At 34.0% G+C, this 16,052-nt stretch overlaps 1 protein-coding gene across 1 annotated transcript in view; it reads left to right on the top strand.

The window, feature by feature from the left end:
• LOC138318309 (calcineurin subunit B type 1) overlaps window positions 1–16,052 on the top strand; it is a 17,007-nt gene extending 955 nt beyond the window's left edge. Inside the window, exons 2-6 of the mRNA XM_069260528.1 lie at window positions 1,604–1,643; window positions 2,111–2,287; window positions 3,448–3,507; window positions 4,269–4,453; window positions 10,732–16,052. Coding sequence (XP_069116629.1) covers window positions 1,604–1,643; window positions 2,111–2,287; window positions 3,448–3,507; window positions 4,269–4,453; window positions 10,732–10,779 — 510 coding nt within the window. The 3' untranslated portion in view covers window positions 10,780–16,052. The remainder of the gene's footprint in view (window positions 1–1,603; window positions 1,644–2,110; window positions 2,288–3,447; window positions 3,508–4,268; window positions 4,454–10,731) is intronic.

Raw genomic sequence — 16,052 nt, 5'->3', positions numbered from 1 at the left:
TAGGCACCAAATAGTAGTATGTAGGATCTGAGCAGTATAGCAAAAAGTTACCAAAGCTGAGACCCTCTGATGACAAATGATTTATCAACCTGACCTGAATGACTGAGTATACTGTAGTTGCTAACGATTGGTCTTGTTCTTGAGTTGACCTTAGAACGAATATACTTACCCAGCCTGCTATATCTTTCGGCCAGGTAAGAATTGGTCCCTATGTGTCCTAGTGGGGCAGTGCCTCCGAAAATCACTCAGGCACAATTTTCTATACTTTTTTTATAGGTTTCCAATTATTTTTTTGCGTATACAAGTATTTGCATAATATTTTTGTCCCAAACAAACATAACTACCATTCTCAATATCTACCGTATTGCTCACAAGACATCAAATTCATAATTTGTAGACTTGCTGTATAAATAACGGGTTGCAAAACCATTACTTGCTCCATTAGCAGTAATAGGCACCAATTGTAGCTCTAAAGACGACATTATTTTCTGTCTAAAAGTCTTCTTAGGTACAATATTGCAGCTAGAGTTGACCTATACAAAACAAAGTAACTTCATCCTAAGAATAGAAGAGAACAGAGTAATGATGTGATGTGATCATAAATTAACCTCTTAAAGTATATGTAGAAAAATAAAACTGCAAGGCACAGTTTATATACTGTGGCATCCCCGCATTTCATGCATGGATGAATATCATGATAGTATTTCACTTGTCTAATAGCTAAATTTAATTTTGTGGCTGTGTAACAGGGAGTTGTGTGTCTGTATTCGATATTGTAATTATAAGCAATGTATGTAGGGGGCCGGGTGGTTAAGATGTCCCGACATAACCACAAGACCTCCACTGCTAGGGCACAAGTTCAAATCCCATGTGGGGCAGTTGCCAGGTACTATTGATTGCTGTTTGATGGTTTCTCTACGTGTACTCCGGTTTTCCTCCACCATCAAACCTGGCACGTCCTTACATGATCCTGACTGTTGATATGACATAAAAATTAACAAGTATAAATAGGCAATGTCAAACATGATCACACCTCAGTATGGTTACTACTAGGTAACTCAATGTGACTTTCTATGCACAATTTGTGAGAGAAAACAGTTGTATTTGTTGTTTTGAAAATAACCCGAAAGAGCAAAACTGCTTTAATTTACAGTAACTAATTAACTGTTCTGTAAATTTTACAAACTTTCACTTCGAAGCTGATCCTCGTTTGATATTCTGTATTATTTACTCCAAGCCTAACTATAGGCATCTCCTGCATAATATATCATTCAGACAGTATCCAGTTGATGAGTCATTCTTTATAAATAAAGATTTAAATATGGTGGAATTTTGAAATACGATTGTAATGTAGTTAGTCCTAGTTACAAATAATTTATAAAGGAGACTACTACTGAAAGAAATAACTTGAAATGTTGATCCTCTGGTATGAATCAAAATCACTGACTTTTGATTGTCAACTAGCTATAGACCTAGTACTGTAGTAAAGCCATACAGAAAATCACAGATTTTTTAGACAGTTAAATAATCATATAACATTTTAGAAAATTATTTCAAGTACTGGTATTGACATTTCTTAAGCATCAATTGCTTAATTTTTCAGGGAAATGAAAATTCTTTGCCCATGGAGTTATGCTCAAATTGTAAGTATTAATTATTATTAACCCATTTTGAATATTCTGATGGAAATTACCATATTTCACTGCAAATAAGACACCTCCATCCTCAGAGAAGAAATAAGGGTAAAAAAAAAGTTGTGGTGGGGATAGTCTTATTAGCGGACATCTAGTTACATTTTTTTTCATAAACATATATCATTACTCATTATCAGTAAATTTACGGGTCTCACCTAGACGAGTCCTGGACTCATGATTTCCTGTGGGACTCACCAGAATTTGGAGAACCTTCCATATTTCTTTGTATTGGGTGCCCGGGACTCATCAAAATTTTAAATAAGTGTTTCGGATTCGCCTTAAAAAATCCATCAAAAATTGCTGATTATATTATATTCAGATACCAAGTTTTAATGTTCAATAGAAGTCATTATGAAATGATACTAAAATATGGTAAAATATGGCAGTAAGTTTTTATCTTCTTTGTGTATTTACAGTTGATCCAGATGAGATTAAGAGATTAGGCAAACGTTTTCGTAAACTTGATTTGGACAACTCTGGTTCCTTGAGTGTAGATGAGTTTATGACTTTACCAGAACTACAACAAAATCCGTTGGTGCAACGAGTAATAGACATATTTGATACAGATGGAAATGGTGAAGTAGACTTCAAAGGTAATTTTTCTTTGTTTTCATACAATTTAAATCTGACTGGAGGATTCTTTTCTTCATACCTATATGAAGCAAAAAAATCTGAGAATGGTGCGAAAACCTGACATTACAGCAACGTCACAATAGAGACATTGATGTTGCATATTGATATGGAAAAATGATCCTTTGGAAAATCAGTGAAATCATATGTGTAAACATATTCGATCAAGTAGTCAGGAAACATATTTGTAAGCATTGATTTCACTATTTCTTTAATTTTATCGGATTATGAAATAAATTTTGTTTTGCAAACTTAAAATTTTGTTTGCAAACTTTAAATTTTGTTTGCAAACTTTAGACCTTGTTTGCAAATTTTTGTGAGAATCCACTACACAAATTCACACAGTTTGCAAACAGAATTTCTTTCATAACCTCATAATATTAAAAAATGAAAAATCATTGCTTAAAAAAACATTGCCTTGTTTTAATTGTATATTTCACATATTTTGATTTGAATTTTAAAGATATTACTTCAACTATGTGTGAATTAGTAATATCCTGCAGAAGTTTGAATTTTTCAAATTTATTAGCTCGCCTATTCGACGAATAGGGGGAGCTAATGTTGTCACCCCGGCGTCGGCGTCAGCGTTGGCGTCCCATTTCACGTTAAAGTTTTTGAGCAAGTTTCTGTTTCGTCAATTGTTTAAGCTTAAGTCATCATAAATGTTTATGATTTTATTTTCCTAATGTGTATGGATGCAACGTGATAATACTACCAATTTGGGGCCCTTTAGGGGTTTTTTGAGTCTGTTAAATTGTCATATTTCCATGTTAAAGTTTTTGAGCAAGTTACTATTTTGTCAATTGTTTAAGCATAAGTCATCATAAATGTTTATGATTTTATTTTCCTAATGTGTATGGATGCTGAACGTGATAATACTACCAATTTGGGGTCCTTTAGGGGTTTTTTGAGTCTGTTAATTTGTCATATTTCCATGTTTAAATAGTAAATACATGAACATCAACTTCTGAATAGGCAAGCTTTGCTGTTCTCCAACAGCTCTTGTTTTGAAATGGTCATTACTTAAGCATTGATTGTATGAATATGATAGATGCAAATACACTGTAATCAACATTATCTTTGTTGACTCTTTGGTTAATGAGAACAAATTGATTTATTTCAGAATTTATTGAGGGTGTATCTCAGTTTAGTGTAAAAGGAGACAAACTATCAAAATTAAGATGTAAGTAGACCTACTTTTACTATCGTTGTTTTCCAACTTATTGTATGTTTTTATTTCTGTTGTGAAATGGGAGGAGGGGGTAAAGTACCTGTATATACCGGTTATAACCATATTTGCTCTGTCAAGTCATACAAATTCCATCACAATTTGACTGGAATCCGTTCTAATTTCATATGGAGTCATTTATGGTAGATATTTCTTGTTACATTTCAGATTTGATCAATTATATTAATATTTATGGACAATAACAAAAATCAGATGAAAGAGTGTAATAAAATCATTACATGATAAATTTATAACTTGTTGCAATAATTGTGAATGGTATTTGGAAACTATATTTTTTCTGAACAAAAATGATAAAAGTTTCTTTTATTTCTATATTTATTATCCTTTGTTTAAGCTGTGACTGATTTTAATTTTTTTCTAACTATCCTCAATTGATATTCTCTTATATATTAATATTCTGTTGAAATTTACCCGAAATATGTATTTGGTACAAAATATATTATATTCCAATATATGTGTAACCCTGGTCAATACTAGCCGCAATATATCGCTCAGCTAGAGAGAACTTCTCTTTACCTCGATCGGTTGAACTTCAGACTAGTAATCCAGAGGTCCCCAGTTTGATCCCTGGCAGAGGCAGGTATTGAATTTATTGTAAATCTTGCACCCTGTTACATATGTATGCCATAAATTGCAAGGTTTGTTTTGTAATAGTGCTATACTGAATTACATGTTGCTGAAATTTTGTGTTTTAGTTGCATTTAAAATCTATGACATGGACAAGGATGGGTATATTTCCAACGGAGAACTGTTTCAAGTACTTAAAATGATGGTAGGCAACAACCTTAAAGATACGCAGCTCCAACAAATAGTGGATAAAACCATCATTCATGCTGATGCTGATGGAGATGGGAAGATCTCTTTTGAAGAATTTTGTGCTGTAAGTACTCTGAAAGGGTTCTCATAGTATTGCATTCTGTCTTTGCATATCTACCCTCGTGGGTAGGTATCAAATGTTAGGTCAATTTGTAAGAAAAAGTTCTGATAGTTGCTTTCTCAGATTATTTTAAAATTATGACATTATGTTAATTGAAAAATATAACATTACCTTAACAAGCACACAGTTAATAAGGCCAAAAAAAAAAGTTTGTTTAGGGTTACCTTAACAAGCACATAGCATAATTAATAAGGGTCGGTCGGGAGGATTTTTTTTTTTTTTTTTTTTAGTGTTTTTAGCTCACCTGGCCCGAAGGGCCGGTGAGCTTATGTCATGGCGCGGCGTCTGTCGTCCGTCCGTCAACATTTCCTTTAAATCGCTACTAGTCATAGAGTTCTGCATGGATTGTAACCAAATTTGGCCAGAAACATCCTTTGGGGAAGAGGAACAGAACTTGTATAAATTTTGGCTCTGACCCCCCAGGGGCAGGAGGGGCAGGGCCCAATAGGGGAAATAGAGGTAAATCCTATAAATCGCTACTTGTCCTAGAGTTCTGCATGGATTGTAACCAAATTTGGCCAGAAACATCCTTGAGGGAAGGGGAACAGAACTTGTATAAATTTTGGCTCTGACCCCCTGGGGGCAGGAGGGGCGGGGCCCAATAGGGATAATAAAGGTAAATCCTATAAATCGCTACTTGTCCTAGAGTTCTGCATGGATTGTAACCAAAGTTGGCCAGAAATATCCTTTGGGGAAGGGGAACAGAACTTGTGTAAATTTTGGCTCTGACCCCCCAGGGGCAGGAGGGGCGGGGCCCAATAGGGGAAATAGAGGTAAATCCTATAAATTGCTACTTGTCCTAGAGTTCTGCATGGATTGTAACCAAATTTGGCCAGAAACATCCTTGGGGGAAGGGGAACAGAACTTGTATAAATTTTGGCTCTGACCCCCTGGGGGCAGGAGGGGCGGGGCCCAATAGGGGAAATAAAGGTAAATCCTATAAATCGCTACTTGTCCTAGAGTTCTGCATGGATTGTAACCAAATTTGGCCAGAAACATCCTTGGGGAAAGGGGAACAGAACTTGTATAAATTTTGGCTCTGACCCCCCAGGGGCAGGAGGGGCGGGGCCCAATAGGGGAAATAGAGGTAAATTCTATAAATCGCTACTTGTCCTAGAGTTCTGCATGGATTGTAACCAACTTTGGCCAGAAACATCCTTGGGGGAAGGGGAACAGAACTTGTATAAATTTTGGCTCTGACCCCCCAGGGGCAGGAGGGGCGGGGCCCAATAGCGGAAATAGAGGTAAATCCTATAAATCGCTACTTGTCCTAGAGTTCTGCATGGATTGTAACCAAATTTGGCCACAAACATCCTTGAGGGAAGGGGAACAGAACTTGTATAAATTTTGGCTCTGACCCCCTGGGGGCAGGAGGGGCGGGGCCCAATAGGGATAATAAAGGTAAATCCTATAAATCGCTACTTGTCCTAGAGTTCTGCATGGATTGTAACCAAATTTGGCCAGAAACATCCTTGGGGAAAGGGGAACAGAACTTGTATAAATTTTGGCTCCGACCCCCCAGGGGCAGGAGGGGCGGGGCCCAATAGGGGAAATAGAGGTAAATCCTATAAATCGCTACTTGTCCTAGAGTTCTGCATGGATTGTAACCAACTTTGGCCAGAAACATCCTTGGGGGGAAGGGGAACAGAACTTGTATAAATTTTGGCTTTGACCCCCCAGGGGCAGGAGGGGCGGGGCCCAATAGGGGAAATAGAGGTAAATCCTATAAATCGCTACTTGTCCTAGAGTTCTGCATGGATTGTAACCAAATTTGGCCAGAAACATCCTTGGGGGAAGGGGAACAGAACTTGTATAAATTTTGGCTCTGACCCCCCAGGGGCAGGAGGGGTGGGGCCCAATAGGGGAAATAGAGGTAAATCCTATAAATCGCTACTTGTCAGAGAGTTCTTCATGGATTGTAACCAAATTTGGCCATAAACATCCTTGGGGGAAGGGGAACAGAACTTGTATAAATTTTGACTCTGAGCCTCCGGGGTTAGGAGGGGTGGGGTCCAATAGGGGAAATAGAGGTAAATACTATAAATCGCTACTAATGATAGAGTTCTGCATGTATTGTAACCAAATTTGGCCAGAAACATCCTTGGGGGAAGGGGAACAGAACTTGTATAAATTAGGCTCTGACCCCCCGGGGCAGGAGGGGTGGGGCCCAATAAGGGAAATAGAAGTAAATCCTAAAAATCGCTACTTGTCCTAGAGTTCTGCATGGATTTTACCACCCAAATTTGGTCAGAAACATCCTTGGGGTTAACAGAATTCGTATAAATTTTGGCTTTGACCCCTTGGAGCAGAAAGAGTGGGGCCCAATAGGGGAATTAGAGGTAAATATTCAAATTCCTTCAGAAAAGAAACAATGAACTTGTATTCAGAACATTACTTGGCATTACAAACCAGGTGAGCGATACAGGCCCTCTGGGCCTCTTGTTTACACTCTAAAATGATGGCCGGAACCAGAGTCTGAGATCGAAATCCAGACTTTTTAATATTTTTTCTAAGAAAAGTGGGGAAAAAATTACGGTTGGGGGTAAAAAATTAGGGTGGGTCAGGTAACACTTAACAGACATTTTTTAGCTCACCTGTCCCGAAGTGCCGGTGAGCTTATGTCATGGCGCGGTGTCCGTCGTCCGTCCGTCAACATTTCCTTTAAATCGCTACTAGTCCTAGAGTTCTCCATGGATTCTGACAAAATTTGGCCAGAAACATCCTTGGGAGAGGGGGAACAGAACCTGTATAAATTTTGGCTCTGACCCACCGGGGGCAGGAGGGCGGGGCCCAACAGGGCAAATAGAGGTAAATCCTATAAATCTCTACTTGTCCTAGAGTTCTGCATGGATTGTAACCAAATTTGGCCGCATACATCCTTAGGGGAAGGTGAACAGAACTTGTATAAATTTTGGCTCTGACCCCCAGGGGACAAGAGGGGCGGGGCCCAATAGGGGAAATAGAGGTAATTCTATAAATCGCTACATGTCCAAGAGTTCTGCATGGATTGTAATCAAATTTGGTCAAAAACATCCTTTGGGGAAGGTGAACAGAACTTGTATAAATTTTGGCTCTGACCCCCCAGGGTCAAGAGGGACGGGGCCCAATTGGGGAAATAGAGGTAAATCCTATAAATCGCTTCTTGTCCTAGCGTTCTGCTTGGATTGTAACAAAATTTGGTTAAAACATCCATGGGGGAAGGTGAACAGAACTTGTATAAATTTTGGCTCTGACCCCCCAGGGACAAGTGGGGCAGGGCCCAATAGGGGAAATAGAGGTAAATCCTATAAATCACTACTTGTCCTAGAGTTCTGCATGGATTGTAACCAAATTTGGTCAAAAACATCCTTGGGGTAAGGTGAACAGAACTTGTATAAATTTTGGCTATTACCCGCAGGGGACAAGAGTGGCGGGGCCCAATAGGGGAAACAGAAGTTATTCTTATAAATCGCTACTTGTCCTAGAGTTTTGCATTGATTGTAACAAAATGTGGCTACAAACATCCTTGGGAGAAGGGGAACAGAACTTGTATAAAGTTTGCCTCTGACCCGCTGGGGGGAGGAAGGGCGGGACCCAATAGGGGAATCAGAGGTAAATATTAAAATTCCTTCAGAAAAGAAACAATGAACCTGTATTCAGGACATTACTTGGCATTACAAACCAGGTGAGCGATACAGGCCCTCTAGGCCTCTTGTTTTTTTTTTTGGTTTAATCAATACCTACCCACAAGGGCAGATAACTCTGTAATATACAAATACACAGTAAGTGGAGTATGTTACAATCAGATTCAAATTATCTTATTCCAGTCCACACACTTCACATATGTGTCAATCTTTCAGTATTTCCTTTGTTCCCGCAATTACCTTTTGGTACTGATAAAATTGCTATACGCATTCAGAAATAATGCATTTATATCCCCTGCAATATAGTTGGGGAGGGGTATACTAATGATAACAAGATATATGGATCATTCTACAGAAATGGCCAATCTTAAGCATAGCTAAATGGAAATTTAAAACTTGAAATAAATCAGTTACTTTTATCACAGTAGCTGGAAAACATTGAATTTAACTAAAGAAAGGCCTGAATCACCGTTTTCAAAAAATAAATTTTGACTATTTAACAAATAATGCTATGCAAGGTCAGTGAAAATATCATTCCTGTTACTACTTTTTAAATGACGAGAGAAACGATTCAGATAAAATATATATAATCTTTATACTGTTTTCCATGAAATGTCAGCATAACTTATCAAAATATACCAAAAGAACTCAATTAAAATAGATATAATGCCAATTCTTTTCATTCTTATGTCTTAATTATAAATTGATTTTAATTTGAAAATCAGGATGTAACATTTAGGATATTTTTGATAAATAATTGTCAAATAGTTGATCAAAAGCATATAGATTGTCAATTTTGTTCACTTTTTGCTATAAATGAAGAAAGGTGATAGCTCTGATATGAAACTAACCATATATCTTAAAAAATGATATTGGTAACAGGAATGATATACAGTAACAGGAATGATAGATTGTACTTAAAGTATCCTCAACTCATTCAAATGATAGATATATCTATTTTCTTAATTAGTTCTTAATGTGATAAGTCTCTAGTATTGTAGAAAAAATGTGTACTTTATGCATAAATATGAAATTTACAATAAACCAAGTAACAGGAATGACAAAGCTACACATGTCATTCCTGTTACTATTTCAAATTTAATGGTCAAATACAAAATAAATCCACACATTTTACATTTCTCTTCATAGGATTTCAATAAAATGGAAATTTCTTGAATGAGGTGTAGTTATAATATGCAACTTTCATCTTTTTATATCAGTTAAACTATTTTTATTGCGACTTTGTCATTTCTGTTACCATATGTCATTCCTGTTACCTGGTTTCAATTCTGAATGTTTTCAAAGTCATACAGTTGTACAAACATTTTTGTTGCTATTATTTGGTTATGATTTTTACTTAGCTCAATTTAATAGTATTATTTGAACAAGATGACATCAAACTAGGCCAATAAAAATTAATTTTATTGAAACAATCATTCCTGTTACCATGGATGAAAAGTTGACCTGAACAACTACCAGCATATTGCTATGAATTTCAAATTTGAAATACAGACTTTAAAATGTCAAAACAATATAATGATCAACAAGATCATTTCTTAAACATGAAAGGTATGGAACTTTTACATATCAATTATCATTCCTGTTACCACATTGCGTAATTCCTTACCTTTTCAATGGTAACAGGAATGACAGAATCTTAATGTTTTCAATTATTGAAATATAAAATTAACATGTCCTATCAAATTAAGTTATATTTCTTGAAAATATAACTAATTCTGAAAATAAAAATGGTAAATGTCATAGTTTAGGTACATATACTTACGAGATGACCATGGTAACAGGACTGACATGTAAAAGTGATTCTTTCCTTATCTGACTTTATAAATCAAAATCCGCCTTACAAAACACTTTCATCTACATCTAAAGCTCATTTTCTAGAGAGGGAGTGCATACACTACTCAGTACTAGCATATAACAGTTCTAAGGAAAGGGAACTTTTCTGTTATGGACAATTAAAGAACAGTAACAGGAATGACTGTAATATTGCGGACAGATATAAATGCAGAAAAAAAATATATAGAAAAATTCTTGTCATTGTTTTTTATATATTAAAAACTCTTAATCAGTGCATTTTATTCAAATAGGATACCTATTTGTAGATTGTCTTCTAAATACTTTTTTTAAAGCTTTAAAAAGTTGTATAGCAATTCGGACAATAGAATTTGGCCATTTTTAGGTGTTAAAAATGCTGTAAAATGAAAAATTCCAACAAAAATCACATATGTCTTGATTTACAATCGAAGAAGACTATGATCTGCTGTTATCAACATCAAATTACTTTGCTCTAGCTGGCCCCTTTCTACATGGACCACAGCGGACAAAAATATAGCAATTTCTGTAAATGACCGATATCTAAATGTTAGCTTGCTATCACTATCCCTCATTTTAAAGGTATAAAATCTACTGTAAGGCACAAACTCTTTTTGGATAGTTTTTGTTTATGATCATATGGATCAACAGCATCCACAAAAGCATGAAAGTTTATACACAATAAACGTTTTATGTGATACAGTAAGAGCCGTCATTGTATATTTGTGTAGTGTTACTTTTAATACTATTCATTATTTGTCATTTCAGGTTGTAGGAAATATGGATGTGCACAAGAAAATGGTGGTAGATGTATAGTCAAGTCAACATTTAATACATTTCATTTTAACTTATTTCCATGACATTGCAATTACTATATAATGCTGCAGATGAATCCATCGATTTTCAGACATTGTTCCCAGTTTGTTTATTGTTCTGAGTACATTGGTGTGCGAATCATGCTGTTAACAAAAGCTGATTCATTGTCTTGTCTGAGGTCTCTGCTACTTGTATTTGTATACCAAAGATTTTTTCTTTTGTTTTAAAGAAAATATTTACATGATTAAGATGTTAAAAGAACAAGTACAGATATCGTCAAATAAAAAACTTATGTCATAAAATCCTATCAGACAGAGATGGATGTTTGATGTAATTGATTTGTACTTTCATTTATATTATCATTGATCGAATAATTTCTGTTGAATATACCTTTAATTTCATTTTTTCCTAAATTGAAACACCTTTTCTGATTTAGATAAGATGCCCTAGAAAACAATATGTATAGTGTTTGTTAAAGTGAGTTAGACATTCAAAAATTTGAGCAAGAATGAATTTCGAGGTTTTGATATACTCTGTACTGGCATTTTTTCCCATTAGATCTTATATAAAATTCTCAGACAAGACTTGAACCATTGATCAGTTCAACCTGTCCTTTTAAGGACATTTTACAACTGTAAAGCTATTGTTTTAAAAAATAGTGTATAGATTACAAGCACTGCTCAATCTATTATTACAAACTTGATATTGCAGTTATTGTATTTATTTTTTGCCAGTCTTTCCAACATAGTTGTACAAAAAAGACAAATTTTGACATCCATGCATAATGGTCATGCCATAAAATAGGTGATTAACTACCTTTATGGTAATAATCAGTATTATAAGCTCCACCAAGATGTCTGAAGACTTGCGCTGATTTGAACACTGTCATTCCTTGTAAAGTTGTGTGCTTTTCTAACAGTGTCTTAGATATATTTTAGATTAATTTTACGTGTTGTAAAATTTGATCCTTAACCAGTTCTCTAAAATGTTTTTTTTTGCCATTTTAACATAAAAGATTTATTAAAATTGCATGTTTTCTTGTCTACCACTGATTTAACAAAATTGCTGAAGGCTTTAAATCTCACTTCAATATACCTAATGTAAGTAGTATGCTAAGCTGAATTTGTACAGACAGTAAGGTTAGAAGTTTAAGAAAAGAATATTTCTATATAGTAATGATTGGGTTATAATTCTGCAAACTGTCTATTAAATATCAAAGATAGAATTGAACAAGTATTTTTGCATCTATTGCTTATTTGGAAAAATACTTTAGCATACCTGGTATGTTATTACCTTTAAAAGAATTTAGCTTATAGCATTCTATGTGGGATTGAAGTGAGGGTAAAAATTATATTTATATATATATAATAAAAATATATACATACAAACTATTTATGCTGTCAAAACAGTACTACAATTATGTATGGGAGTGAATTTTATTGTCTGTTAAATTTTTGTTCTTTTTTTTTATTTATTACTTATCAAATTGACTTTGATGTGTTTTAATGTTACAAAATCTGTTTGGATTGTTACTGTTTTCTTGTTTTGTGTATTCATTTGTTTTGTACGATAAGATTAATTATACCCTTTATTAAGGTTTGATATATAAGTTATATATATATACCAGGTACACGCTACCATATACTGTTGCTGTGCCATTTATAGCATGCTACTATCATATGACCAAAAAGAACATAGATCCAGCTTGTATAGCTTTAGTAATTGTACAATTTATGGTAAACGATCAAATATCTGTTTGTTGATTTGAACAAAAAAAAATCTGATTAATCTGTCAATTGATAATCTTGAAGAAGATCAAATCAAACATGTCTGTGTATATAATGTAACAAATCTTATCAAGTAGGCTTGAGAAGAAGTATATATGTATACATCTTGTATGTCATGAAAGAGTAAAATGGTTGAACATATATGCTCTGAGGATTTCTTTGATATGTAGGGTTAGAATTTGCTATTATGCTTGAAATGTTATCGAGTATAGAACTTAACTGGATGTCATATCTGTGGGGTTGATTAAATCATGGTTGTATATAGTAGGAATTTCTGTTTATTTTCATTATGCTCTGAACAACAACAAAAGTATCAGTTAGAATTTACTCGTATACATATAAGAAGAAAGTATGAGTTCAATTGTGTAACTGACAATCCAGTTGAACTGATGTACAATAGTCATTATGTTGTATCTAGGTACATGTTATCCTCCTTAGAAATAAACAAGATATTCATTAGATGTTCTAGTACACATCAGGTCAGTTATATTCTCCAGACCAGAATACAGCCTTTACAATATTTATGTATTGATGGCCAGTCATGTGACAAGCAAAGTAAATGTATCACCGCACTGATCTAACAGAGTTACGATATTCTGTTCAGTTATTCACCAACAGAATAGTTCATGCTCCCTTATACTTGCCTGATTTGATGCATACACATTACTCTGTATTGTAGAGAACTATCATGCATATTTTATATTTACTAGTCATCAAAAATACACTATAAGAATGCAGCCCCAGCTGAACAACAACTGAATACCAATACCTCAAATAAGTACCCCGAACAGTTATTGCTGTTATTTTTCGCAGATTGTAACCAATTTTTTGGTGTGTACCTCGCTTTGTATAATGATATACATCTAGAGATCAAAAAGGATTTCCTTCTTGTTTATTGAAATCTTCGCTTCTTTTCTTTTTTGCTTCAGTATATTTGGTTACCTCCCTTGCTATTTATAATTCTTTCTCAATGATTACACATTATCTGCCTTGAGTGCCTCTCATCTTCTTCGTCCTATTATTTATCACTCCAAGTATACAATAAGATATAAGAAAGATTACGTCACCATTCGTTATCAAAATTTGATCTGTTAGGAACAGAAGATCTGACACAAATTAAGGTGCATTACATTTCAATTAGCTGATAATTCTGTTTTAGTAATTTAGGTTCAGATTTAACTAGTTAAGGCGTCTGTTAAATATTATTGCTTTCCAAATTAAATTTCTTTGAGGTTTATTTTTCTTTGTGCATATTTGTATTTGTGCTTGTTTCTTGTGGTATATCATTTAATGAAGTATGCGTCAAATACCTGGTACAAAATCCTGACTAATATATCTTGTCATTTGAATGACAGAATGTGCAGCTAGAGTGCAATACCTTCTTGATAATATGAAGAAAGGGCCAACATTTTTTTTTATCTTATAAGACTCATGACAATTGATGGTATGCAGACTTTTCATATTGAATTTTCTGTCAAAGATTGCATTTCATATTTATGATCCACTGCAAATTAAATTTATCCAACTCTGTATACCATTAGGAATATCTTTGTTAATTAATTCAAGTTTAATTAATTCAAGTTTATTTTGATTTGAAAATCTGTTTCACTTCCATTACACTGATGGAAGATTCGACAATCAATGTTGGCTTCTATCCTTGATAATTAAAGCCTGATAGTTGTATCAGGAGACTGATTTTTATGCCCTTATGAATATATCATCCATATGCAGATCCAGATGAAAAAACCTTTCTACTTAGAATTTGAAACATTTTATTCTTCACTTTTTGATCCGATAACTTACCAACAGGACATATATATTTAAATGTCTATGAATTCTGATTTAGGAAATATATATGTTTGCAGCATCAATTAGGGAATCAACAAATTCCCTCTAAAGATAGGCAATGTCATCATATTAAACTTATTATGGCCTGAAATTTTGTACTTAATATATTAACCCTCTTTTATGTATTACAGTTATAGATTTACAATCGTAAAGCTTATTTGTAATTGTATCTCACAATGGACAGTCCCACAACTTATAGATATAAAGTATATATAGGTGTCTCAGTATCCTTTATCACCACCATACTCTGGTCTTTCTCAGGTTTGATAATATGTATAACGCTCCAACCTTACTGACATGCAGTGTTTCTGAGGCATTCCATTTGTGCATACATCTCTTGTCGTATTGTAGTGGTACCAAGTAGAAGCCTACTTATTGAATGTATTGGTAACTTCATCAGTTTTAATAGGTCGCTGATATATATAGATAGACCATTCTTTTCAGTAAAGTGTGTTTGAATGTATATATCTAAACATATAAGTGTCGTTTTGTTTACTCCCATGTCTCAAATGATTTCTTGCTCCTTGATATTTGATGGTACAGCATACGCATTGTTGATAGAATCTTGTTTCGCTGTGGCTCTCTCTTCAAGATTCCATTAATATTTATTTTTTCGCATTGCCATTCTATTAGTATGTATGTAATTGTTGTATGAATAATTGCTATTGCCTATAAAATTGTGGAGATTTTTTTCTAAAGATTTTAATTGTTTGTGTGTTAATATTACTACTAACCTTGACAGTTTGCATTTACCGATACTCGTAGTCAATATCAATTGTTAAGATGCCGTTGTGGAAAAATCTACCAAATCACCCACAGTTACATAATCTGAATAATTAAGCATTTACATATGATACTGCTTTAAAATAATCAAATTGTAAGAAGAACTTTTTCCACATTTCAAATATAATGAGGATTGATTTCAATAAATTTCGGTTCAATGATGATTTTTTAGTAAATTGAAAAAAAAGCTATATCCTTTAATCAATGATATAAGCACCAGTCTAATTTGATCAAATTAAAATATTTGTTGCAAAATATAAACAGTAAAATTTGAATGAAGACATACACTAGGCTATGTATGTGAAGACTTTGAAGAAATGCTAACTGAAGTCTATAAAAGAAATCTCTAGTGTTAAATATCACATTACAGAGCAGCATATTATAACAAGTAACATTTATAGTTTTAGAAAGTATCCAAGCGAGAATTCCTGAGATGGGGTCAACGTCATAAAGAACAAGTTATTTTGTTTAAGTTGACTAATGAAGCATATCTCTTAAATGATTTGCATTTCTTCACTTTGTCTCCTCATGATATGCTTCTGGGCAGACCTTACTTTACGCCCTTTCTAACAAAAAAAATATATATGAAATCAAAGACATTGTTTTGTTACATGACATTGAAGCAGATATTTGATGTAACCAATGACAGCTATGGTTAGTAACTACTGTTTTATACCAGCAATATGATTATGTATCATTCAATATCCTTGTTATTTCTCTCAAGTAGGTAAACATATTTGTTTGGGTTCTTTTGGAATTTGATATTGTATGTTGAATGTGTTGTTGTAACCCATATTATATATATAAACAAATTTCCCCTTTCAATATTTGAAATTGAATAAACATTGAATACTT

Source organism: Argopecten irradians, chromosome 3 (assembly GCF_041381155.1).
Source record: "Argopecten irradians isolate NY chromosome 3, Ai_NY, whole genome shotgun sequence".
Taxonomy (NCBI): Eukaryota; Metazoa; Mollusca; class Bivalvia; order Pectinida; family Pectinidae; genus Argopecten; species Argopecten irradians.
Note: the sequence above shows the minus strand (reverse complement) of the source record. Positions and strands in the feature narration are given on the sequence as shown.